The sequence below is a fragment of the Phragmites australis genome, chromosome 10 (genome assembly GCF_958298935.1).
Source record: "Phragmites australis chromosome 10, lpPhrAust1.1, whole genome shotgun sequence".
Lineage (NCBI taxonomy): Eukaryota > Viridiplantae > Streptophyta > Magnoliopsida > Poales > Poaceae > Phragmites > Phragmites australis.
This window is the reverse complement of record NC_084930.1, coordinates 3,890,665-3,916,260: the sequence shown is the minus strand read 5'-3', so window position 1 is coordinate 3,916,260 and position 25,596 is coordinate 3,890,665. Positions and strand designations below refer to the sequence as shown.

The 25,596-nt window shown below is 41.4% G+C and overlaps 1 protein-coding gene across 2 annotated transcripts; it reads right to left on the bottom strand.

The window, feature by feature from the left end:
* Nucleotides 1–19,442: 19,442 nt before the first annotated feature.
* Nucleotides 19,443–25,322, bottom strand: LOC133883180 (cold-responsive protein kinase 1-like). Of its 2 annotated transcripts, XR_009902827.1 has the most exons (8): nucleotides 25,027–25,322; nucleotides 23,210–23,395; nucleotides 22,972–23,087; nucleotides 22,680–22,890; nucleotides 22,336–22,573; nucleotides 21,894–22,044; nucleotides 20,793–21,355; nucleotides 19,443–20,551 (listed from the first exon to the last, which is right to left on the bottom strand). XR_009902827.1 is itself a non-coding variant. In XM_062322412.1 (7 exons), the coding sequence occupies exons 2-7, from the start codon at nucleotides 23,277–23,279 to the stop codon at nucleotides 20,996–20,998; spliced, it is 1,146 nt and encodes a 381-aa protein (XP_062178396.1). In that variant the 5' UTR covers nucleotides 23,280–23,395; nucleotides 25,027–25,322; the 3' UTR covers nucleotides 20,705–20,995. The 2 variants fall into 2 exon arrangements, 1 of the variants encoding a protein (XP_062178396.1); XM_062322412.1 differs by lacking the exon at nucleotides 19,443–20,551 and having other exon boundaries at nucleotides 20,705–21,355.
* Between the last annotated feature and the right edge of the window lie 274 nt (nucleotides 25,323–25,596).

The following is a 25,596-nucleotide window of genomic DNA, read 5'->3' as shown; positions in this document are numbered from 1 at the left end:
ACATCAACTCAAGATCAACACCTAAGTCAAGATCAAACTCATGATGACTCCAACAAATTCCTTGATGATGATAAAGTGGAAGACATTCAACCCCAATCCCAAGTACCTCATCATAGAGTTCATCAAAGCATCCAAAGAGGTCATTCGATTGAAAATATCCTTGGTGATATATAAAAAGGGGTAACACTCGTTCTAGAATTGCAAATTTTTGTGAATATTGCTCTTTTGTTTCCTCTTTAAAACCTTTAAAGGTAGATGATGAACTTGGAGATCCAGATTGGATGATAGCCATGCAAAAAGAGCTCAATAATTTGAAGAGAAATGAAGTTTGGTCATTGGTGGAAAGGCCCAATCAAAATGTGATTGGCATCAAATGGGTCTTCCGCAATAAACAAGATGAGAACGGGATCTTGACGAGAAACAAGGCAAGGTTATTTGTTTAAGGCTTCACGCAAATAGAATATTTGGATTTTGGTGAGACTTAAGCTCCCGTAGCTAGGCTTGAGTCAATTTGTATATTGCTTGCCTATGCTACTCACCATAATTTTAAGCTATATCAAATAAATGTAAGGAGCGTATTTCTAAATGGACCAAATTCCAAATTGGTTTGTGGAGCAACCACCTAAATTTGAAGATCCCAAGTATTCTCATCATGTGTACAAACTACATAAGGCGCTCTCTGAGCCTAAGTAAGCACCTAGAGCATCGTATGAATGACTTAGTGATTTTCTTGTTAAAAAGAGCTTTGAGATAGGCAAAACTAATACTACTCTTTTCACTAAAAAGGTTGATAGTGATTTATTCGTTTGCCAAATATATGTCAATGATATTATATTTAGTTCTACTAATCAACTCTTTTGTAAAGAATTACTAGGATTATGACAAAGAGATTTGAGATATCAATTATAGGGGAATTGAAGTTCTTCCTAAGATTTTCAAATCAAACAATTCAAGGAAGGAACATTTATATGTCAAATCAAGTACATCATGGATATGATCAAGAAATTTGATATGGAGAATGCCAAGCCAATCAAGACTCCCATGCAAGCAAATAGACATCTCGATCTCAACGAAGATGGCAAGGCCATGGATTAAAAGGTATATCGCTCCATGATCGGTTCTTTACTTTACCTTTGTACATCTAGGCTGGATATTATGCTTAGTGTGTACATTTGTGCAAGATTTTGAAGCCGCTCCAAAAGAGTATTATTTAGTGGTCGTTAAGAGAATTCTTAGATATTTGGTTCATACTCTTTACCTTGGCTTATGATATCCTAAAGGTTCAACCTTTGACCTTATCTATTCAAACTCCGATTATGCCGGTTGTAAAGTGGATAGGAAGAGTACTTCGGGGACTTGTCAATTCTTGGGTGGGTCCTTGGTGTATTGGTCCTCTGAAAGTGCATCTAGGTCCTCTAAGTGGGTTTTAGCTTATTGATGATAAATAATTAAGTGACTAATGGTTTGCTGAGTTTATGAACAGGTTTTAAGTCACATTGGTTAAGATAAGAGTTGTTGGCATCCCTCAAAAAGAAAAGAGAAGTGGCATAGTTACTCAATAGGTTTAAATTTATTTTATTTTGAATTTGAGTTAAAGATAGTCGTACTATCAAGAGGGATGCATGTAGATAGTCTTGAAGATGTCTCAGTGCTCAAAATATCCTTTTATGACCAAAAGATGAGAGGCACAATTACTCACGGACACTGGGAAATAGTTTTTGTTGTCTGAGCCCGGAGTCTCTGGGTTAGCTCGGATACTCCGGACTCTGTCTAGTTGGCCGAAGTCTCCGAGTGAGACTCCACCAGAGAGTCTCAGTTTGAGTCGAAGAAACTCAACCCGGAGTCTCTGGGTTGGCCCGGATACTCTGGGGTTCTGTTAGTGGCCGGAGCCTCCGAGTGGGACTCCGCTAGCGAGTCTCGGGTAAAGCCGTGTGTGCTCAACTCGGAGTCTCCGTGTTGTCCCGAATACTCCAGTGTTCTAGTTGCGGCCGGAATCTCCCTCGGAGACTCCGCCAGCGAGTCTCAGGTAAAAGCCTTGTGTGCTTAACCCGGAGTCTCCGGGTTAGGCTGGATACTTCGGTGTTCTGTTCGTGGTTGGAGTCTCCAAGTGAGACTCCGCCAGAGAGTCTTGGATAGACCTTAAGTGTGTTACCCGGAATCTCCGGGTTGGCCCGGATACTCTGGGTCCTGATGTCTCTGGACCCTCCTGAGAGGCTCCGGGCAGTGTATTTTGCCTAAGTCTTCGTGCGTTACCAGGAGTCTCCAGGTAAATTCGAATAATCTGGGTCAGTTCAAAATAGACTGTAATGGCTAGTTTTTTAAAGTGAGCTATATATACCTCTCACCCTCTTTGTTGGGGTGCTGCTGAACCAGCTCGTGCACACATACTTCCAAAGTCATCCAATAGCCTCCCTAACTCTTCCAGAGCTAAAAATTTGTGCAAGATTTGAAGATTAGGGTTTGGAAAGTGAGATTGAGTGCTAGAAAGCAAAAATTCCATTTTTGAGCACTTGAGGTCATCAACGAGCTTTTGATTTGCATTCTTTTCTCTTGGAGCTGTGAGCTCCTAGACAGCAAGGCGTCACCCAAAGAGCACCCAAATTTGTGGAGTGCCACGGGAAGTTTGTGTTACCCTCGTTGATTTGAGTAAGAACCCTCGCTTGATCTTTGTGGTCGCTTGGGAGAGGAAAGGGTTGGAAAAGATTCGGCTCTTTGTGAGCTCCTTAACGGAGGTGTAGGCTGCTCTTTATGAAGTGGCCAAACTTCGAGAACAAATTCTTGTACATTTCATTTTTGTTGCACATTAACTTGCTTTAGTTAATATTTGGGGATTTTTCCCGATCTACTTGTTAGTGTGCTTGTGACTGCAGGGTGTTGGTGATAAGGTACTTAGACCTCTTCTAGAACCTGTGGTAACCCTTGGAATCACTTAGATTTACTCAACAGTTACTCAGTTTTGATTTCCTGTATAATCCGGAGTATCCGTATAAGGCCGGAGTATTCGGGTTCTGTATAACACGGAGTCTCCGGATAACCCGAAGTATCCGGATCCAGCTATCTGCTGTCAAGTTTTTTAAATTGCAGGAATCGCCTATTCACCCCCCCTCTAGGCGACATCTCGTACATTTCATCATCAAAGAAACAAAATTCCATAATCCTATCCACCTCCAAAGCTGAGTATGTTGCCGCGGGTGCTTATTGTGCTTAACTACTTTATATGAGGCAAATCTTGAGAGATTATGGCTACAATATAACCAAATATCACTTTTGTGTGATAATGAGAGTGCCATCAAAATAGCAAACAATCTTGTGAGACACCCAAGAACTAAACATATTGACATCCGATAACATTTCTTCAGAGACCACTCAACCAAAGGAGATATTGATATTCGCCATGTGAGAACCGAACTAGCCGATATCCTCACCAAGCCTCTAGGCGAGTAATAGTTTTGCGAGTTAAGAAGTGAGCTAAATATCCTAGATTCTCGCAACGTGACTTGCTATGTTGCATATAATTGATTGTTTTAGTATTATAGCTTTAGTAGCTAGAAATTTGCAAAAAAATAATTTTGGTGCTATTTTCAAAAAGATTCGATTCTTTTGTCTCATGATAATATTTTGCTAGTTGTGATCATTGTTATGCATTGTTGTGATCATTGTTATGCATTGTTTTTTGTTGGCTGATCATAAGTGGTAAAAATGTCTTAATTGTCCAACTATAAAATCTCTCAAAGATCAGTATCAATTCTTAGCTCAAAATCCAGGTTCTGCAATCCTTCAGAACCCGGAAGGTCCAGCCTAACCCGGAGTATCTGGATTCTGAAAGTCCTCACCACTCTACCTATCTCTATCTAGTTGACAAAACCCAGAGTCTCCGGGTCCACCCTGATACTCCAGATTCTATCACTCAACCCGGAGGTTCTGACTTTTCCTTCGAGTGACCCCTCTCGGTTTCATTTTAAATATCAACCCAGAGTCGCCTAGTCTACCCGGATACTCCAAGTTATCCTATCTTTTACCCCCAATCCGAAGAGTTACCCCTTCACTCCATCTATTCCCCTATTCTCTCATCCTCTCACCTTTGAAGAGCCACCTCTGGCGATTTCAAGGGTTCACTGTGGGATTTCCAAGGTTTTCATCAAGTGATCCCCTCTCATGGTCGGATTCTCCGGTCCTCCCTCCGGATCGACTTCAGGATCGCCATTCGAACTCAAGGTACACCTAATGACCGTTCATCCTGATCTCTCAATGCTTACCTTAAGAGTCTATTCCCTTCAGTGATTGTGCTCCTTATGCCTCCTAGAATCATATATCTCAAGGGTTTGCAAATGCATTGGAAAAATCCCTAAAACCCTAAGTTTGTGCTCGGGATCAGGCAACCTGGATAGTTCGAGTTGTCCAAAACCTGTCCATCTAGTTTTGTTCCTCCTTTCCAATTCTTGCTCAATCTTTCTCATATCTCAAGCATACCATCCTTGTCTATCTCAGGGTAGTTTAAGATGGATTATGAGAGGGATTTTGGTCGAGCTTATCAAAGGAGGACAAATGCTCATTTTGATCCTCTAGCATAAAGCGACATACCATCGTAGCCGCCTGCTTCTGAGGGCAGTGGGAGCGAGAGTGGCCATGGTGGTGGCTATGGTCGTATCTGCAAATTTGCTAGAAAGGTGCGGGCTTCAAATTCAAGTAGCATCCGCATTGATGAGATGGTTCAAACCGCAAACGTACCTCATGGTGATGTTTTGCCACCGAGAGGAGGAAGGGGAGCAGCAGAGAGAGGCAAATGAAAGGCAGTTGCATCGGGTTCAAGGGCACAAGATGATGACATAAAAGAGGATGAAGAACAACAAGAAGAAAGAATTGTTTTAGCACCGTTAAAGCTTCACAAACCCTACCATGCATCTGTGCATTCAAGTCAGTTGGGCAGAAAAGTGGTAGACTATATGAAAAAATCCAGCAAGTGCAAGAAGGAAAGAAATGAAGATCCTTTTGAGTATGAGGAAAATATATCGGATCATCACTTTTGGAATGATTTCCAAGCTGACTTCTATGAAACCGTGATTCTCAAGAAGAAGAAATCGGTCACTCCTATGCAATGGATCGATTAGGACTATATGGCCAACAAAAATAATCCTACATTCAATGAGGTCATAACAGCTTGTGAGGACAAAGGAATCAAGAATATCGTGGGTTTGAAATGTGATTGGAGTGATAAGGTCATAGCCTAATTTTATGCCACACTCTACTATGATCATGAAGAAAATCAAACAATGTATTGGATGATCGAAGAAGAAAGGTACAAGATCAACTATCGGTCTTTTGCTCGCCTGTTTGAATTTGATGCCAGTGACAGTAGAAAGTCCAAGATCCATGTTGAGCAGCACCTCTCCTTTGAAGAAATGGACTTCATGTATGATGATCGTGATGAAGTGATGTATGAAACAACTAAGGGCATAAGGCTATTTTACAAGTATCTTAATTCTTTGTTTCGTGCCACTCTAGCTCCCAAAAGTGATGATTCCTCTACTGTTCAAGGGAACTCAAGGAATTTGCTTGCTAGGATGTCTAATGAGAGTGATCCTTTTAGTGTTGTGGATTTTCTTTAGGAAGAGATACATACTACATCCCACACACCTAGTAAAAGTTGTGCCTACGCTCCCTATATCATGTTTATAATCGAGAAAATCACAAAGAAGAATTTCTTCAAACAAGTAAAGCATGAACCTTATAGGTTGGTAAGCTCAAAATCAACTTCTCCTATGCCACCTTCCCCTCCAAGGACAGCACCTAGTGCAGCACAAAGAGCAGCACCAAGGCAAAATTCTTCCTCTCGCGACTCACCTTCCTTTATCAAGAGTGTTCTCAAGGCTATTTTCAATGTTTGTACTCATAATGTTGTGAAGATAAAGGAGCACAAAAATAAGACCAAGTTTAGGTTGAGGAAGATTAAGGAGAGGAAAAAAATAATTCACACTCATTTGCGAATTGAGCCTCAATAAAGAAGTGAGTGAGCTCAAAGATTTTGAGGACCCTTGGGCTTGGTATGATGATGCTCAAACTGCTGCAGAGGGTGTCGAAACATCTCATGCTCAAGACATTGAGGAGGAAGAGACCGAGGAAGAAGAGGATTTGGGCAGTGTCGAGGAAAGCTCTGAAGATGATGATGATGACGCTAGCGGCAATGGAGATGGAGATGAGGACTATGTGGGCAGCGACTAGATCTGTCTCTTTCAACCTCTCTTTCTTTTTGGTGGCTTGATGCCAAAGGAGGAGAGAATGTATCATTTCTATCAGTCTATCTATTCTGCTTGAATCTGGAGTCTCCGAGCTCACCCGGAGTATCCAAGTTCTGGGCAATGTCCTATCTCCTTTACCAGTTTAAAATATTTATCTTTCAATGTTGGACATATAAGACTTAATGTAATATGTGATGAACTATGTGTGGTTTGCTTGATGTCGATCTTTAAATTCGTAAGAACTTAAGTATGTTAGTGTGAAATCTTCATGATAATATATGGTGTAATGTTTGTTTCTCTTTTTCTTTATGTGATATATTATGTCATAAGCATCACGTTTATCATATTCACTCACACTCTCTATACCCCACGGGTACTAAGATATAGGGGGGCTCTTGAAAAAAATTCTTTTAAATATGTGCATTTGATGTCAAAATCAAACTTCAATCAATGCAACATTTAGGGGGAGCTCACTATATATCTTAGAATTCAAAATATTTAATTCAATTATCTTTTGTAAGTTTTAATCATGTTGTCATCAATCAACAAAGAAGGGGAGATTGAAAGTGCATCTAGACCCCTATGTGGATTTTGGATAATTGATGACAAATGATTAAGAGACTAATGAGTTTAATAATATTATGAACAAGTACTAGTCCCATTGAAGATGTTAAAAGGCGTTGGTGTCCCTCAAAAAGAAAAGTGTGTTGTACTATTAAGAGGGATGCACGTAAATAGACTTGAAGATATCTCAGTGCTCAAAGTACCCTTGTTAACCTAAAAGTTGAGAGACACCATCACCCATGAACACAGAAAAGTTCTAAGTGTTATCTGTACCCAGATGTTTCGGGCTGACCCGAATACTCTGACTTGCCAAAGTATTCGAGTTTAGCTCCGGCAGGGGTGCTCGGTTTTGGTTTTTAAGCCAACCCGGATGCTCTGGGTTGCCCCGGATGTTCTGGGTTGCCGGAGTCTCCAGACTTTGCTCCGAGTAGGGGTGTTCAGTTAATGTCTAAATGCTTTACCTAGAGTATCCGAGTTCAACCCGGATACTCTGGGTCAGTAAAAAAATACTGTAATGGCTAGTTTTCTTGGGAAGGGTATAAATACCACCTCACCCCCTCCATTCATTTGTTGCTGTTGCTGAACCAACTCGAGATAAGAACATTCATAGCCATTCAATAGCCCCTCCCACTCCTCTAGTGCATCAAATCTTGCAAAGTTTTTTAGAGTTGGGTTGAGAAAGTGAGATTGAGTGCTAGTGAGCATAACTCCATCATTTGAGCACTTAAGTTCATCATCAAACTGTCGATTTGCATTCGTTACTCTTGGAGCTTGGAGCTCCTAGACGGCTAGGCATCACTCAGAGAGCATCCAAGCTTGTGTAGTGCCCTAGGAAGTTTATGAAGATTATCCTCTCCTCCGCAAAGGAAGAGGAAGTTTTGAGTAAGCCCAAGCTTGATCTTCGTGGTCGCTTGGTGAGAATAAGGGTTGAAAGAGACCCGGCTCTTTGTGAGCACCTCAACGGAGATGTAGAATCATTGGATCCAAAATTCATGAAACAAATCCTTGTTTCATTTGTGTTCTGGCTTCTATTCTTGTTCTAGTTGATCTCTAGGGAAATTTGTCCGATCTTTGTGTTTGAGAGTTTGTGACTATAGGTTGTTGGTGAAAAAGTCTTTATACAACCTTTGGAACCTGTGGTAACTCTTAGAATCAACTAGACTTGCTTAGGGTTACTTAGATTTGAATTTTGAGTTCCAGTCGGACTATTCGAGTTGAGCTCGGAACCTTTGGACCCTGGAAGTTCTGGATACCCGGATTATTTGGATTCTGTTAATCCGCTGCGAAGTTTTATTTTTCAAGAATCGCCTATTCAACCCCCCCCCCCCCCTTCTCAATGTGACATCTAGTACATTCACAAGATCTATTGGCACCTACTTTGGAGAGAGCCTTTCTGCACCTCAAAAGCTAGCCCAAGAGGTGAGAGGCTTCCTCACTATTTATGTTGGGTCAACTCTCCCCCCATAACCAATGTAGGGCTACTCCAACAATTTTCCATATCACACATTGGTGCACCTCGGCACCGACCAACCTCTCACAGACACCCACGGTCCACTGGGCCTTCACCACCTTAGTGTCCAGTGGGCCAAGATTGTGGACCAAGCTCCGATACCAATGTTAGCCAAAATTAGGAAATTGTTGGCTCAAACCTGAGAGAGAGACTTTCTACAGCCAAAAGCTAGCCTAAGAGGTGAGGGGCTTCCCTACTATTTATGTTAGGTCAACTCCCTCCATAACTATAGCACCCTACTCTATGACTAAAACATAATTTAGCATAAAATTCAAAAATTCGACAACATCTCCTTTGTATTTTGAGGTATAACCGACTCATCAACATAAACATCATAAACAGGATATAAATGGCAATTGAACAGCCTCACGACACCACTACCTAAACAACTCCTTACAACACAGACGAGATAAAATCTCCTTTACACAAAAGCTTAAAGATTTATCACCAAGGTATAAAAGGACATGAACAATTACATGGTATTTTACCTCATGATAAAGCATCTGCCAAACCAACTATTCACCTATATGTGATATATGTATATATACATACTCGTTGCTTGTTGTAGCAAACATACCCTTGGAGAGATTGTAGCAACCATATTTAGGATATATATGTGATTTTGGTGATTAATGATAACATAGTCAATATGACTAACGTGTTTGTCAAATATATACTTTAGTAGGTCTAATGGATGTAATACATAAAGAAGCCACCGAAGCCTGAACAAAGATTAGTTGAATTGGAGAAGTCCCAAGAAAGAAAAAAACTACGTCAGAGGGTCTGGTGATAGAGGTGTTGTACACACTGGAGTGTTTCAGCTCATGGCACTTGTACACGCCGAAAGGTCTGATGTATGAAGAAGGTGCACGCTAGAGTATTTCTGAGGAAGGATTTGAAGATGCTACACGCCGGATGGTCCGGCGCTCCGAAGTCCTACACGTCGGAGTATTTCTTGCAAAGAAGAATTCAACGACAATTTGGCATGGTTGTATACACCGGATGGTCTGACGATGAAGATTGGCAGAGAAGAAGTAGCTCAGTCGGCTCAAGTGTACACGTCGGATGATCCAGCATGGAGCTGGTGAAAACGACGGAACATCCGGTGTTCACAGAAGGTTTGAGTGGGGTTCTAATGGCTAGTTTTTGAAGGATGTACACGCTGGATGGTCTATTGAATTCAATGTTGAGACTATAAATACCCCTTCACTAGGTCATTTGAAGGTGTTGAAATCTAGAGAAGCTCATATACACTTGAGAAGATATCAAAACCACCAAAGTGCTTAAAGTGATCATGTAAGCCAATTAAGCATATGATTAGAGAGTGATTAGTGCTTATAGGCGTATAGAGAATTATTGTTAGGTGTTGCTACCTAGAGAGTGGATCAAGAAGTGATCCTAGAGCGTACTAGTGGTACACCGGCACCTTAGAGTCTTGGTGACTCGTCGGCACTTTAGGCCTTGGTGGCTCAAGCTTGTTAACCCTCCGACTTGATGTGGAGTGGCGACAAGACTCTTGTACGTGGACGCGGAGACTTTTGTCTTGGTGGCTCAAGCTCTGAAGTGAAGACGGTGGTAAGTGATCAAAAGAGAGGCTTGTTGTGAGGCTTTACCTTGGTGGCTTAGTGGCTATCCGCTTGAAGCCTTGGTGGCTCAAGGGTCGTGACCGGGTGCTATCCGGGAGCATATCTTCAATGGAGCTCTAACGTGGACTAGAAATGGTATTTATGCCATCGATACCACGGAATAAAAATCCCTTGTGTTGAATTTGCTCTCTCTACTTTGTTTACATTTCTGTATTTACTTACAATTTACCTTTCTAGATAGTTTACAGTCTCTTTTGAACGGTAGAGTAGACACACTAAATAAACCTAGAGTACATTTAGATAGAAATTAATATAAATTTATTTTGTAAATTTTTTAGAGCCTATTAGTTTTAAGTGTCCTAATTCAACTCCCTCTTAAGACGTCACCGATTCCTACGTACTTGTTGCTTGTTAGGTTTATCTCACCCTGTTAATTCTCTTACATGTATGCCTAGGTTGTTTTGGTGAGCATAACGAACTTGGGGTATAGAAGCTTACACATCACTTTGTTTGTAATCCAACTCGTATCATGAAACGTAATTAATGGTACGACATTGTTGCTTGAGATAAGCTTTTTGTGTAAATGAGATTTTATCTTGTCTATGTCATAAGGAGTTGTTTGGGTAGTTGTGTCGTGAGGCTTTTCAATTATCGTTTATATCTTGTTTATGATGTTTAGGTTGATGAGCTAGTTATATACCTCAAAATACAAAAAAGATGCTACTAAAATTTTGAATTTTGGCAAAATTATGCTTTAGTTGTAGAGTACGGTGTTACAATAATCAACATGGGACTATTCCAACAAGATCTGTCCGGCGGCAGCTTGAATGGGAGCAGATGGGAGTGTTGGAAGGGGATGAGGGTGCGTTCGACGTGCTACTGCTGGTGGCCGACAAGGCAAGAGAGGTAGGAATCAGGGGGGCAGAAGAGATGGACCACTACGTGAAAGGTCATAAGTGATAGGTGGTAACTGTCATTAGTGATATATCCTGCACCCATCACCCTAAATGTGTTACTGATTAGTCATTATTGGTGACGAGTTAAGACCTATCACCAATCCAATCATAGGTGACAGATTACAAATTAACCCGTCACTTATAAATATCATAAGTGATGGGTTGTAACAGTGACCCATCATCACTTATGACTGAACATAAGTGACAGGTCGTAACAGTGACCTATTACTTATGACTTTTCACGTTTTTTGACATGAAAAAGTTAAAAAAAAATCACCCGAGCCACCCAACATAGGGCCCATCACATATGCCCCACAAGCCACACCATTTTTTAAACCGCTTTCAGTCTTTTCGTTCTGTGAGAATCAAACCTGCGACGCCTCGCATGTGTACCCCTTACCACCTCGACTATCACGTTGTTGTGATAGAAAACGGATATTTTATCTTTTTAACCTTCGTTACCAAAGGTCATAGGTGATGGGTCATAACCTTGACCCGTCACCTATGACAGATTATGTGACTGTTATGACCTGTCACCAATGAACATGTTACCAAATAGGTGATCTGGAGCATTTTCGATAAAACGGGTATAACTTTTGCATATGGACTCTGATTTTGATGTTTTTGACTCTATGGATATCTTAAAAAAGTTATATCTGTTTCTCCCTAAATTTATCTTGTTTGACGAATTTTTTGAGGCCAAAAACAATCTGAAAGATTGAGTTCTCGTCCTCTGAAGTTTTTGCACCGTTTTCGTAACGCGCGTGTGTGTCCATAGCCGCTACCCCTTACATCAAACTTGAGCAGAAATATACAATGATTTCTATTTTAGTGTTGTTGAGGTGAGAAACAATAAGGGAAAAAAATAGCATCATGCTATGTGCATATTTACTATATAAGAAAAAAATTAAGTTATGATAGGAAACTGGTTGACTAATACATCTAATAATTTATTAATTAAAAAAAATTATCTGCTCTGTTTCATCAAATTAATTATTAGTAATGGGTCACAATTTAACCTGTCACTTGTGACTGGTCTAGTACGACCCGTTACTTATGACTGATAATAAATGACAGGTTACAATTTAACTCATCACTTATATCTAGTTTAAGATGATTCATCACTAATGATCGGTAATAATTGATGAGTTATAACTATGATTCGTCACTATTATTATAAATAACAGTATTAGTTATTAATTTTATATCTTTTTTATCTATTTTTAAGTAGTGCACGGTGGACACGTACAGATAAACGAGAGGGAGGAGAGAGGCGACGGGAAGAACGATGGGTGGACGGGTAATAGTAAACCAAATAATGATGCATGGGACCTACGTTAGTTTGGAAGTGTGCTAGAGACAGAGTGTTGGAGAGGTTGTCTCTTATGCTATCTTTAAGGTGAGATGAACATTAGGTGGTAAATAATTGTTAGCTGTTGACTATAACTGTTAGAGCTGTCCTTTTTAGTGAGGTACTGAGAAAGAGATATCCCCCCAGACAGATTGATTCTGCAAGACGTCATGCTGCAGAGCATCTGTATTCCATGCCTAACTAAACATCTTACACCTTGCTGGGAAAACAGATTCAGACAAAAATCAACTAACATCCCTCTTAGCTAAGTAGGGTACCGGTAAATGTTTCACGATGCATAGGCCGTAAGAATTTCGTCCGTTATATATATGAAAAATAAAACATATACATGGGATGTGCAAGGATGGCATAGTACGAATCCAAGAGATAGGTGTGCTTAGATTTGCTTCACGCCAAGCATGAAAGATTCCTTACTGATTTGGAAGGAAGCAGCGTAAATTTCAATTTGACCTGGAATTTGGAACTTAGTTAGCAGAGTGCCTACTCGGATGGTTTGCAGCATTTGCTCCAAGGATGCGTAAGTATGATTTTTACACTGTGCATGGGCACTGTATACAGCGATCGATGTTTGTCAGTGTTGAGTGCTAGTACAAAGATGCAAGCTGCAGACAGCGTGAGCATGCATGATCCTTTGAACAGAATATACTACGTACATGCATGTCTGTTCATGACACGACTATGTGCGCGGATAATATATATGCTCCCTATGCTATGCATACACTGATGCACAGACGATGCGCTTGCGCAGACGAAGCGGCGCATGCCCTAGCCCGCTGGTTAGCTCCATGCTCTTTGGCACTGCCGGGGGCCGCGCCAAGCCAAACAGAAGACTTTGTCTCGCAGGATGCACTGCAACTGCATTCCCCGGCCTTCCACCTGAGCTGCAAATGCATGTGTTGGCTTGCCTTGTTCTCTTCCCGGAGAGAGAGAGAGAGCGCTTTGGCTGTGGCATTGTCCTCTCAGCAAGGTAGCTAGCCATGCATGCACCCAGCAGCTTTCTCTCCTTCCAAGGCCTGTGAGATGTCCTCCAAAAGCCATCGCCCACCGAAAGGGAAATTCCCTCGTCTCGTGCCTCCCCATCCTATCCCACTGCCGCTCCCAAAAAAGTGGGCGTGTCCTCTGTCTACTGCATGCTCATGCTGTGTGTGCAGATCGATGGACACGTTGGTGTCTCGACGACGAGTGGTAGACGTCGTAGGAGGATCCATGGATTGGGACGACGACCACCAGAGATGAGCAACAAGCCGGCACTGTGCTATATGTCTATTCCTCTTCTGTCCCCTACCTGCAAAGTGTACGTCGTAGATGCATCCAATATCCAGGCCCTGCTCATGCGTGTCATGTACCTCTCCAAAAATCCAGAGCTGGTAGTATGATCCCTATAATCACGGACATGCCCTAAATTTATATGGAAAGTGTGCATCTTAAGCTCAACTAAAGCATGCACCAAAGTACATGCAAGTAAGTTTCACCTATAATCTGCGGGTCTTGGAAGTGTCATCGGTAGTCTCAGCATCAAAATGATGAGAGGTGTGCATTTTGCATAGGGAGGCAAGTTTGTATTTTTTTGGGATGATTGATCGACCTAAAAATTAAAAAATAAATTAAAGATTTACTCATACTTAATTAAATTAAATAGTAACTAAGAATTATCTATTGAGTATCCACTTGTATCCCTAATTTTACATGATGACGGTAATATGTACTTAAACATCTATTTTAGAGGAAGAATTAATATCTTGTACTTCACGTCGAGTCACAGTCCAAGCCTACCCAAGCTTAGGTGTTCTGCTCCTTTTTTTTTCGGAAGGGGGCTGGAAGCCCAGTTATATTAAACACGCATGCAAATACAACCCTGGAAGAAGTTGAAATTACCATGAAGTATATAGACCCATTGACAAAATACAGATAAGACCCTAACCAACAAAGGAATAATGAAGCAAGTCCACAGGGCCTTCGATCGTCACACATCGCCCGAACACCTCGTAGTTCGCTGCATCGCTCTCAGGCGGAGGAGAATCACCGAGGAAGGAAAACAAAGCACATGCACAAGCAACATGAAGCGACAGCCAAACACTGTAAAGGTATTCTGCTCTTTTATTTTAGAGCACATTTACAGTGTCCCGTACTACCGGTTGTTGGGAGGAGTAGTATGCTTATGATTTAACCATCTATTTATCATGATATTTTCGTGATTACCACGTATCTCTATATTTTTATATAATTAATTAATTATGATAGATTTAGACGATCTCTACCGTCCATCTTACATGATCAAACTGTCATTATGCAAAGTTGAACTCCATTTTTTTTCAAAAATACTATCAATCACCAATTATTTATCTTTCGTACTATACTTCTCTTTCCATCTGATAATTTATTTCCTTCCACTTCAATCGACACACGTTCTCTCATGACAATCGCTTCGAGCTGCTGCACGGTGCTTCCGGTTTCAACGAGACGGCCATGGCCAAGAGTCCACAGCCGGGATGTCCTGGCCGTGCTTGCACAGGCCGAGGGAAGCGCAGGGCATGCAAGCCACGGCTAGCCCAGGGGTGGGGTGCGGAGGCGGAGGAGGTGGGCATGGAGAAGTACGAGGCGGTGCGGGAAATCGGATCGGGCAATTTCGGGGTGGCGCGGCAGATGCGCAACAGCTAGACCCGCGAGCTCGTCGCCGTCAAGTGCATCAAGCGCGGCCACCGGGTTTGTTGTTTTTTTTCTGAAACTTTTTGTTACGGCTTGTTCGGTTTTAGGTGAATTAATCACTGGGTCTGGGTGGATTGCACCGTAGCTCTAATTTTGTTTGTTTTGGGGATCTGTGCTATGCAGATTGACAAAAATGCGTACAAGGAGATCATCAACCACAGCTCGCTGCACCACCCCAACATCATTAGATTCAAGGAGGTATGTCCGTGTGGACCAAAACATTTGCCCTATTGACCATTTTCCTTCACCTTTTTTTATCACATGTTGTTTGGTGCCATTTTAGTGTTAGGGAGCAGTTTTAAAGGGTGACGGATAAAGGATTTCTTGAAAAATATATTATGTAGTTTAGTTTGAGACTTTATTGATCCCCCTTAACTGCATATAGTGAGGGAATATTTTGATTGATGTTGTTTAATTAGGTGGCAACTTTTGTTACTTTCCTTCGTCCTTACTCCCTTTCTTTCGTTCTAGGCTATTCCCCTTGCATTTATTACGAATTATGTATGCATTTTAGATACTTGTTATGTTATATGTAGTGATTATTCGTACAAAATCTCAAAACTTAAAGGTTAAAAAATGTCTGTTTGAATTATAGTGAAGTTTAAATGGACGAAGAAATTAGATTGTGCATTCACCCTATTAGCTTCAGTAGTCTTCTCTTCTTTTCTGAATCACATGGTTTTAATTGTTTTGGGGTTAAATTATGCAGGTGATACTTACACCAACACACCTTATGATTGTGATGGAGTTTGCAGCAGACGGGGAGCTCTTTGATCGAATCTGTGATTGTGGGGTTAGGGTGCCGGGGTTCCCGGGTTCCAAAGTTCTTTTCTCTTCCCTGAACATAGAAATCGGGAGGGAGGTTGATTAGGCAAAAGGCGATATTGTACCGGTGGGTGGTGGATACAGGCCGTGGGTGGGGACATCACACCTACGAGATTATGGGAGGGCGGAGTCGAGGCGGTGGCTAGTGGGTGGGACGGGATCTGTGGTGGAGCGATGCCAATGGAAGGGAGGAAGATGGATGTCGGTGGAAGGGAAGAAGGTGGACACGTGAAAGGCAACGTGGCAGGTTGTGTAGCCTATCGCTCGTTAACCTCGTCCATCTTATATATGTTTGATGCTCACTAGGTGATTGTTTTACATGTATATTTATTTTTTGAATGATATATATGTGTGTTCCATTTTTCAGTGATGTGAATCCCATCTCGGGCATACTATTTTTATGGCACGCTTAAAGTTTGTGCACTCAATTATATGTTATGTTGAATTGTTCGTGCACTCAAATATATATCTTCACAATAATAAAACATGGGTTAAGGATTTTCTGGATATAGATGAGGAATTTTATAGTCACAGGACATGTTTAATTGATTTTTGTTATTTTGTTTTTTATAAGTAGGCATGGACAAGTTACAAGAATGCATAATGTTATTTTACACGTGCTTCACCTAATAAATTATTTTATCTCGTGAAAATCTTCTGGTTCCACATGTGTTATACGTGCATGCTTACTAGTTTGTTACTCTAGGCTAATTAGTTATATTTTTCTGTAATCACCACAAGAGTTTCCATATTTCCCTACAGTTTTTAACAAGTGGATGACAGTTTTAGGACTCTTTGGTATTTTTCTTTAGTGCTGTGCAATTTTTATAGTATAATTTTTACCTTTCTCTGAAGTTTTAACAAATTACCAATAACATTATTCTCCACAAACATATTACCCATAGTTATGGTAGATACTTAGCCTAAGAACTATAAACCGCTGGTCATTTGCAAAGAAACCATTAGGAAAGTTTATTAGTCTTATAGTGAATGGTAAACATGTAGCCTTGCCTCTGTTTCACATGAAGCCACCGTCGCTGCGAACTAAAAGTATCTCCAATAGCTCCTCTATCTCATTCTCTATAGTCAAATATAAGGAATTTAGCTTAAAAACCCTCTCCAATAGCTTCCCTAACCCATCCTCTATTTTTAGGTATCTTCTAAACCAACCTCCCCATCCCCTAAATATAATAGACATCTTTCATCCCTTATTCAGCCACATCATGCTGACATGCGAGCTATCCTTTTACAAAATATCAATAAAATAAAAAAGAGTGAGATATAAGAGGTGAGGTTTAGATAATCTATTGGAGAGTAAAGAGATATAGAGGGAATCAGATATAGAGGAAAATATTTTAGGAAAAACTCCTATATAAAAGATATAGAGGATAAGTATAAAGGGAGATGAGGAAAATCACCGGCCGCGGTCACCCCCATCTGACGCCACTCCCCCAGTAGTGTATTGCCGTGCCGGCGAGCAGCCAAAGTTAGATCCACAGTCGGCTAGGTGCCACTCGTCATGCGACATACACAGTCGGATCAAATCTTCCGCATCAAATAAGCATGAGTATATGTCAAATTATAGTCCTCTCATTGCAAATGTTGGTTTTGATTAATATATCATTCCATTCGAGCATACTAGTCTTGGTACTCAACATTTATACAACCAAAGGTTTTGGAAGCCAAAGGAGAATTAGCATATTTGTTCACAATCTTATCAGTAATGTCATCAAAAGCATCACTGTTTGGCCTTTGCAAGCTGAATGCTCTACTCTGGATTGTTCCAGTCAAATACTTGTCACCCGGATTTTCAAGATTATGGGCTTCAACTGCACCCATCTTATATTTATTAATTGGAAGCTCTTTTTAGTGCCTCCACGTTAATCCTAAGAAAATTCTAGAAATTCTCATAAAAAAGCAAAACATCCAACCGTCGAATTAATTGATTGACTAACTGTAACTATAGATCAACAACCAGACGAAATAACATAGAAGATTAAAAAATAAATCATAGAGTTCAGCCCCAAGACTACTTCTTGCCTTGCTTTTCCTTCCTTTTTTGTTGTAGATACTATTTGTTCAACAAAATTACGTTAGCAAACTCCAACTTAGTTACATTAGCAATCAACACACTTTTTCAAATCAATTATAATCAAACATTACAAAATTAAAACAACAGAACACAAACATATTACGGATTATCACACAAAAATAATATCAAGAATTTATAATGAATTAAAAAAATAATATGAGATACGGTGACGACATTAAAAATAATAATAATTTCAAAAAATCATTATTTTTTATATTTTACATTAAAAATAATAATAATTTCAAAAAATCACAAATAATAAACATGATTCCAATATTATGAAAAAAATATATATTTATATTTTACATTCTAATATTTAAATATAAATAGTTGATGTATCTTAGCATACAATCATTATTAACACAAATATCTATAATTCAACCGTAAGCTAAATTTTTAGTCTGTGCAGTCGCACGGATTGATACGCTAGTGGTCATAATTCGAGCTACTTCAGTGTCACGAGTTATTTCTGCCCCTGCCACCCTGCTTAAGGCAAGCCTTCAAGTTTCCCCACGTATTAACATCTGGACTCCATAATCATTCAAAACAATGAGGCATCTCTTCCCACTTATTTCTTTATAAGAATTTTGCAGCGTCTCATTAGTCAGGCAAATGTTGCTTGGTTGCAGTTATGTACGTCAAAATTATTGAGCTACATGTACCAACCAACTCAAATTGATAGAGAAATGTGAATAATTCAACACCCCTTCTAACGTGAAGACTCTCTTAGATCTCAAACGTGAAAATAGAAGTCGACTACAATTTTTTATTTAATTATGTTTGATAGGGCTCGAACTAGAAACATCTGACTCTAATATCATATTGAGTTGCATGCACCGATTAACTCATCCAAAAACCTAAGTTGATAGAAAAAAATTAGACAATTCACTTATACTCTTACACGCAACACCACCCTGGTGAATACCCTAACCATAACCCTAATTCTAAATCTAGGTCATTTTCTATATTTTGTAGGTGTTGACTACCTAGCTATCCGGTGAGGATAGCAAAAGTCATTATGAAATGGATCAATTTCTAGATGGACACACATCTGGACCATAGCTGGGGCGCACCATTTAGGCGTCTTTTCTCGCGAGATTAGCCTGACTCATCCCCCTCTCTCTCTAGTTTTTTTTGCATTTTTCTCTCCCTCTGGCTTTGATTGTGTCAGCTCGAAACTCTTTTTTTTTTTTTTGGCCTGTTGGGCTTCCCCTACTTATTAACACACGATTATGGCAGCTCTCCTGCAACCTTCCGTTTCAAAAGTTCTAGATGAACACCACCTATATGAGCGTCATCGTTCTTTCTTTTGTGCGCATGGCACTGGCAAAGCCATTTCTAAATATCTACGTACCCAACACACTATTATTGCCAAGTATGTCAACCAAATGGGTGTAATCATAAGCTCACCCGTGATTCCTGCCAATTGTTCCAATAAAAATGCATTTATGTGGCTTTCATGGACCAGAGAAGATCAGGCCTTGATCTCCCCTCTCATTCTTGCAGGTGGTTAAGTAGTCTTTCTGGACACAGCGAAGGACAAAGGGGATGGCTTTATATCTTTAAGACATAGAATGAGCTCATGCATCAAGAACTAGTAAAAAAATATCAAAGCAACATATGTTGAGTATTTATATGTAGATTAATACAAGAGTATTGCTTGGACCAATATAATGTGCATGTACATGCATTCTTCTTTCTAAATAGGAGTATCTCTACTATTTAAAAAATATGTAATGGTCCATTCTCAACCTTACATGATCTACCTTCACATCTTGCAGACTACATCTAAACTTCGTAGAAATTATCCAACTCATATCACTCGATAAATACTCGATTTCCTCCCCGTTCACCAGTTCGGCCCACACCCCGGACCTCTCCTCCCCCTCCCCGCCGCCGTTCCCCTACTCGCCGCTTCGCTGCAAGCCACCCTGCTCCGCGCCTCAATCCCCGCTCGCTCGATCCACGCCACCTCTATCGCCTCCTCCTCCACTTTCGCAAGGAGGGTGCCACCGTCGTCGAGAGAGCGCCGCCTCCACTCGCTCCCATCCGCACGACTGGTGTTGCTACCTTCCGTGAGCTCTGCTCTAAGTCTTGCGCACTCCCACAACTTCACGCGCCCTACTGTGTGGGTTCTGCGCGTTCCCGCATCTGATGTGCAAAGCACGTGCAGCATACTAGTAAAAGGAGAAAAAAAAATTTGGAGAGGAGGTAATTGTTATTATTAGTTGCAAAAAGAAATCCTTAGTGGATCCACATGCCTAAAGCCCCAGGCCTTCCTGTCTTTGCCAGTGCGCACTTTCTGCGGTTGAGCCACAGGTCACACTCATGCAGGCCCAGCATACCAACCAGCTCGAGTGGGCCCAGCCTGTCAGTGACACACAGGAGCACGGCAGCACGCTAATCAGTAATCACGCTTCCAAGACGAAGGCATCTTCATGTATGTGCAGGCCGGGACGGCGGGCACTGGGCATAGTGGCGGTGATGGCGAGTGCTGATGCAGGGGAGGACACTTCCTGGCGGCTGCCGCGCGCCCTGTGGCCAGCCATGCATGCACGTTAGAATCCTCAGAGCACAGCGCCGGCCTGCGTCGTGATGCTGCCTGTGCCTGCCTGCCCGATCCAAGGCCTGCGCGCGTGTCGGACGCCGGCGAGACACCAGCGCAGCCTCTGCGCTGACCTAACTTCACTGCGCCTGGATCCATCTGCAACAGAAGAGAACTGGTCACAAGACACACAGGAACTCGATCGGAGCAGGTACAGAGCACAGAACAGAACCGTGTGCAGGCATTCTAATCTGTAGGAGACTAGGAGTTACCCTGTAAGCGCCGTTGCACATGAACATGCTACAAGTAGAGTAGAGTAGCACTAGGATGATGCCTTTACTGTCTTTGCAGTTTAACATACAGATACTCGCAAAAAAACAACACTGTACAGTTTACTAACGTTTGAGATTTTTTACTTCACAGGTTAATTCTGTCTCTGAAGCTCTGGCTGGCTCACCAACTTCTTCATGCACTATCACTGGGGTGACGTAAATCTATCCACACAAATCATACAACCACCAAAAAAATTCTGGTCCATGCTACGTTTTCCGCTACACAGTTGAAGTTCTTGCACTTCTGCAATCAAGACAACCTCATCGACGATCAGTCGCGGTCCGATATCGCTGTGAAAGTGATGGAGGTCCGTGTCGTCTCTTCAGACGACAGCGGTGAAGAGCGCGCCATGATGGAGGTCAGCAGCGTGGAGGACGTGGCCTTGCTCCGGAGCTTGAGGTCCCTGAAGTTTCTGATCATGTCGGGCTTGCTGATCATCTCCGTTCCCACGTCCACCTCGCCTTTCAGCATGGAGATCACCGTGGAAATGCTCGGCCTGCGCTTTGTGACATCCTGGGTGCACAGGAGCCCGACCTTCAGGAATCTGCAGGCTTCGTCGGCGTCCAGGTCGTCGCCCAGGGAACTGTCTATGATCTTCTCCGGATAGCCATGGTCGTAATATCTCCATGTCTGCAATGACACAAGCCCAAACCTAGTTAGAAATTTTGATATGGCTTCTTGTTCTGCTACTATATATCTATATAAAACGGCAGCTAAGCATGGTAGGGCAGGCACATTACAGTGAGCTAACTTAAAATTTGATAGTACTACTGATCTTTTTTTTTTGAAAGCCGCCATGTGGGCGATTAAATTAGATAGAGTGAACGAATGGCATCAAGGATGCCTACATTTAAGATTACAGGCCATTTGGCCAGGCCCAAGGCCAAAGATGCGAAAAGACAAGCGACATACAGCCTGGGACTCGGCAAAAGACGAGCTTATAGTACTACTGATCTCTTTCCTCCTTGTTCCTTGCACTAATTTGATCTAAAAGGTACCTCAAAAAAAAATGATCTAAAAGGTAGGGCAGAAACTCTCTGCGCTAAACTGTCAAACATTCAGACATGCGAGTATAATCAGCAAAAAGGGGAAATGAATTTTTTAAGCAACAAAATTCATGTCAAGTGGATAACTTTTGTATGTTGTTTGTACTAGCAGCATTCCATACCTTCTCAAGAAGAAACTGGTCATCATAGGGCAATCTCTCATCGGTGTTGCATCTTCCACTGACTATTTCTATAAGCAGAACGCCATAGCTGTAAACATCTGCCTTCCGTGTCACTTGTCCTCTAATGGCATATTCAGGAGCCAAGTAACCTCTGTAAAAAGAACTACAGGCTGAGAGAAGGAGTACGAGCGCCACACATACCATTTCTGAGCGATTGCATAGTAGTTTGGTTTCATTTTTTCATTGCACTCCTCAATTAGATCAGTTGAACCTCTCTAAATAAATGGACAGGTAAATATGTACAATTCTAGTTGTAAATGCTTCTCACAACTAAGTTGAAAGGACCATCAAACTAGCATCGGGCTATAGGTAAGGAGAACAGGAATTACCAAAGAACATACAGCAGAGCAGATGTAAGGCAATAATAATAACTTTCACTTACAGTGTTCCCGCGACTCTTGTGCTAACATGTGATACGTCCGAAGGCAGAAGCTTTGCCAAACCAAAATCAGAGATTTTTGGTGTAAGATCCTTATCAAGAAGTATGTTGCTCGCTTTGATGTCGCGGTGAACAATGTGAGGGCACGCACTATCATGGAGGAATGCTAATCCCTGGGCAACACCTAGGCAAATGTTTACTCGAGTTCTCCAGTTGAATTGGATGTTGCTATTGCCTGAACCTATAAAATTGCAAGCACAAGAATGTTACAGCATCTAAGCATTTCATCTTGGAAAAAGGAGTATACTCCAGAAAAGAATATCAAGGATTCAGTAATGAGAAACTACCTAGAAGGGTATGTGCAAGACTATTATTTTCAAGATAATTGTAAACAAGGATCCTGTGGCTTCCTTCTACACAGCAGCCATAGAGTTTGACAAGATTCTCATGTACTACATCAGAGATTGCAAGCAGCTCATTAAGAAACTCCTTTGCACCTTGTCCAGAATGTAAAGACAGAACCTTTACTGCAATAGCTGTTCCATCCTTTAGTGTTCCCTGAAGTGGTAAGTTGGAAGATTTCAGATACTGGTAAGGTATTCCGGTCCATTATCAAATTGACAAAGGCTATGCTATTACCTTGTAGACAGGCCCATAACCTCCCTCACCAATCTTATTGGCTTGGTCAAAATTTGCTGTTGCTCTAGCCAGCTCCCTATAGCTGTATCTTATTATATTCTTAGCACCAGTGAAGCCTGCAGAAGTAAGTCTTTAGTGTCACAATTCACAAAGGAGGCAAATTCATGAAAAGTTGAGAACAACAATATGATATTCGAAACAATGATTTTCTATATAACTGCAGGCATAAGAGACTTACAATCGTTAGATGGATCATCTTGTTGTTGGGGCCCCCTTTTCCTCTTGAAAAAGTTAAAACAACAACTCATTGCTAACGTGTTTCAAACTATTGGTACACACCGCTGTGCTGTGTTTCATTTAATTGAGATGGCGGTTCAGTATCTATGAACAAATTTCATCAACATTCAACAGCAGCCATTGTATCCTGCAACACGAGAACAGGAACAAAGGATATGGTTATGTATGAAGAAGCAGTGCACACAATGTACTAGTTAACTATCTACATGCCTTGCAACTATCAATTCGAGATACAGATTGGGAAAAAATTATTTCCACAGAATGGTGGTAACTGGGATCTGAAAGGATATCTACTACTTAGCAAACAATGAAAACTTAAGCAGAAATTTAATGCTACTAGCAGACAGAATGAATATAGGGAAAAAGTTATTTCCTCAGAATCGTGGTAACTGGAGCCTGAAAGGATATCCAATGTACTTTGCTAATAATGAAAACTTAATCAGATTTCAGAAACATCATGATACTAAAAATAGTACACGTATATGATGTTGTGTGTGCATTGCAATCCAAAAAAAATACCCTTGGTTTGGTGGTATGATTGGAGTTTCTTATTTGTTTTGCATGGTAAATCTCAATTTTTATTCTCAGAATAAGTTTAACCACAGAAAGGTTGTTGCACAAAGATATGCTCTTGATTTGCATGTGTTTGCATAAACTATCTCCACAGCCACTAATTTTTCTATGTTATGTATATCATAATTCCAAGCTTCCAGATTCCTAAATCCCATTAACCACATAATTTACAATATACTTGAAGCATGAACAAGGGCACAAAAACCATTGAAGTACAAAGCAATGCTTTCAGCTCCCATATATGGAGTTTAACCATTCACAAACAGAACCAACACGTCAGCACAGCCAAGATCATTGGCCCTATTGATCACCATTTATTGAATACATTGCTACTTCACTTGTAGTACCAATATAAGTGAAGATTACGATCAAATACAGTAGGCTCGGCACACCACAACTTTTCTTTAATCCAAAATGTCTCCTATAATAGTTAGATGGGCATCAAGCGTCAACAACAGGCTCCTTTCCCAACATACCAAAAAAAAACTTCGGAAGAAAAAGAAAAACACTACGTGCGTGCTTCATCCTTTCAATAAACATAAGAAGAAGAAGACAACCCTACCTAAATTGTATCACTAAAAAAGGAAGTATGTATCCAACCTGTATGTCATTGCTTATCTAACTATAATAATCGTACTAGTAAACAACCCTACCTAAGAAAAATACTCCATACAGGCATACAGCAGCAGAACAACGGATTACAGCCCATGGTACTGAACAGTGACAGCTTAAAATTATATGCGCTGGCCTCTAATTGATTTCTTCAAGCAAGCGATGCATGATTGGGTTTAATTTGCACGCAATATTTAATTGCCTCGCCAATTTACATCATTCCACATTTCTACTCTGCATCGACACCCGGCATCCTCCCACAACCTCAAAAATTTCACCATTACGAGTTACTGACAACCAGAGTCCGGATAAGAAGTAAAATTTCTTCTTCACTTAGTTGTCCATAGACAATAGGTAATCTAGTGATTAGTCCAGAATTATGCACCTTTATTTGTTCAGTGACACAGAAAGAGCATTGGAATCACCTTCTAATACCCTGACCAACAAGGGAACAGAAGAGACAGGATCAAGAATCGCGGATTCACGCAGCCACACAACCGGCAAGACAAGATAACACGAAAGGGGAAAAAACGAATCTTTCCCTACGAAAACCAACGAGACGGCGAAACTCACCTGAGCCACGGCGAGAGAGACGAATCCAACGGGCAAGGTGACCTCAGCGAAGCGAAATTCCCGCCCTCGCACGAACCGGAAACCGCCAGAATAGCGCACCGCAGCACCCCGGCCGCGCCAGCCAAGACCCACGAAGATACTCGCCTGAGGCTCCCGGCTCTGGCGGCGCCGCACGGACACGGGCGGGGGCAGAGGATTGATCAAAGATGGCGGCTTTTCGTGGGTTCGGAAGTTTTCTGGCTTCTCCGAAGCGCGACGAGGGTGGAATGGAACGAAGGAGAGAGGGGAGAGAGAAGCCATGTTCTTAAGCGTGACGAGGGTGGCGGAGTCAAAAGCGTTGACCCGGCTAGGGAGGCGGTCGGCCGGGACCGGAGTCACCGGATCGGTGGGTTCGGCCGCGTCACCGCGTGGGGCACCACGGAAGCCGCGCTCTGCTGAGCTGGAGCTCGGAGGCAGAGTTGAGTTGAATTTGCCTTGACCAAGGTGAAAGTTTATTCAGATTTAGTAAGACCGGGTAATCCAATTGCAACTTTGCAATGTGCAGAGTAGAAAGTAGATGGAATTTTTTAA

What these genes read in the sequence shown, in the direction of transcription:
- LOC133883180 (XM_062322412.1), bottom strand. Translation starts at nt 23,279, where the DNA reads ATGAGTTGTTGTTTTAACTTTTTCAAGAGGAAAAGGGGGCCCCAACAA. An exon ending in AGATGATCCATCTAACGATT is followed by an intron (nt 23,088 to 23,209) that starts GTAAGTCTCTTA and finishes TTACTTCTGCAG; the next exon opens with GCTTCACTGGTGCTAAGAAT. An exon ending in GTTATGGGCCTGTCTACAAG is followed by an intron (nt 22,891 to 22,971) that starts GTAATAGCATAG and finishes TTACCACTTCAG; the next exon opens with GGAACACTAAAGGATGGAAC.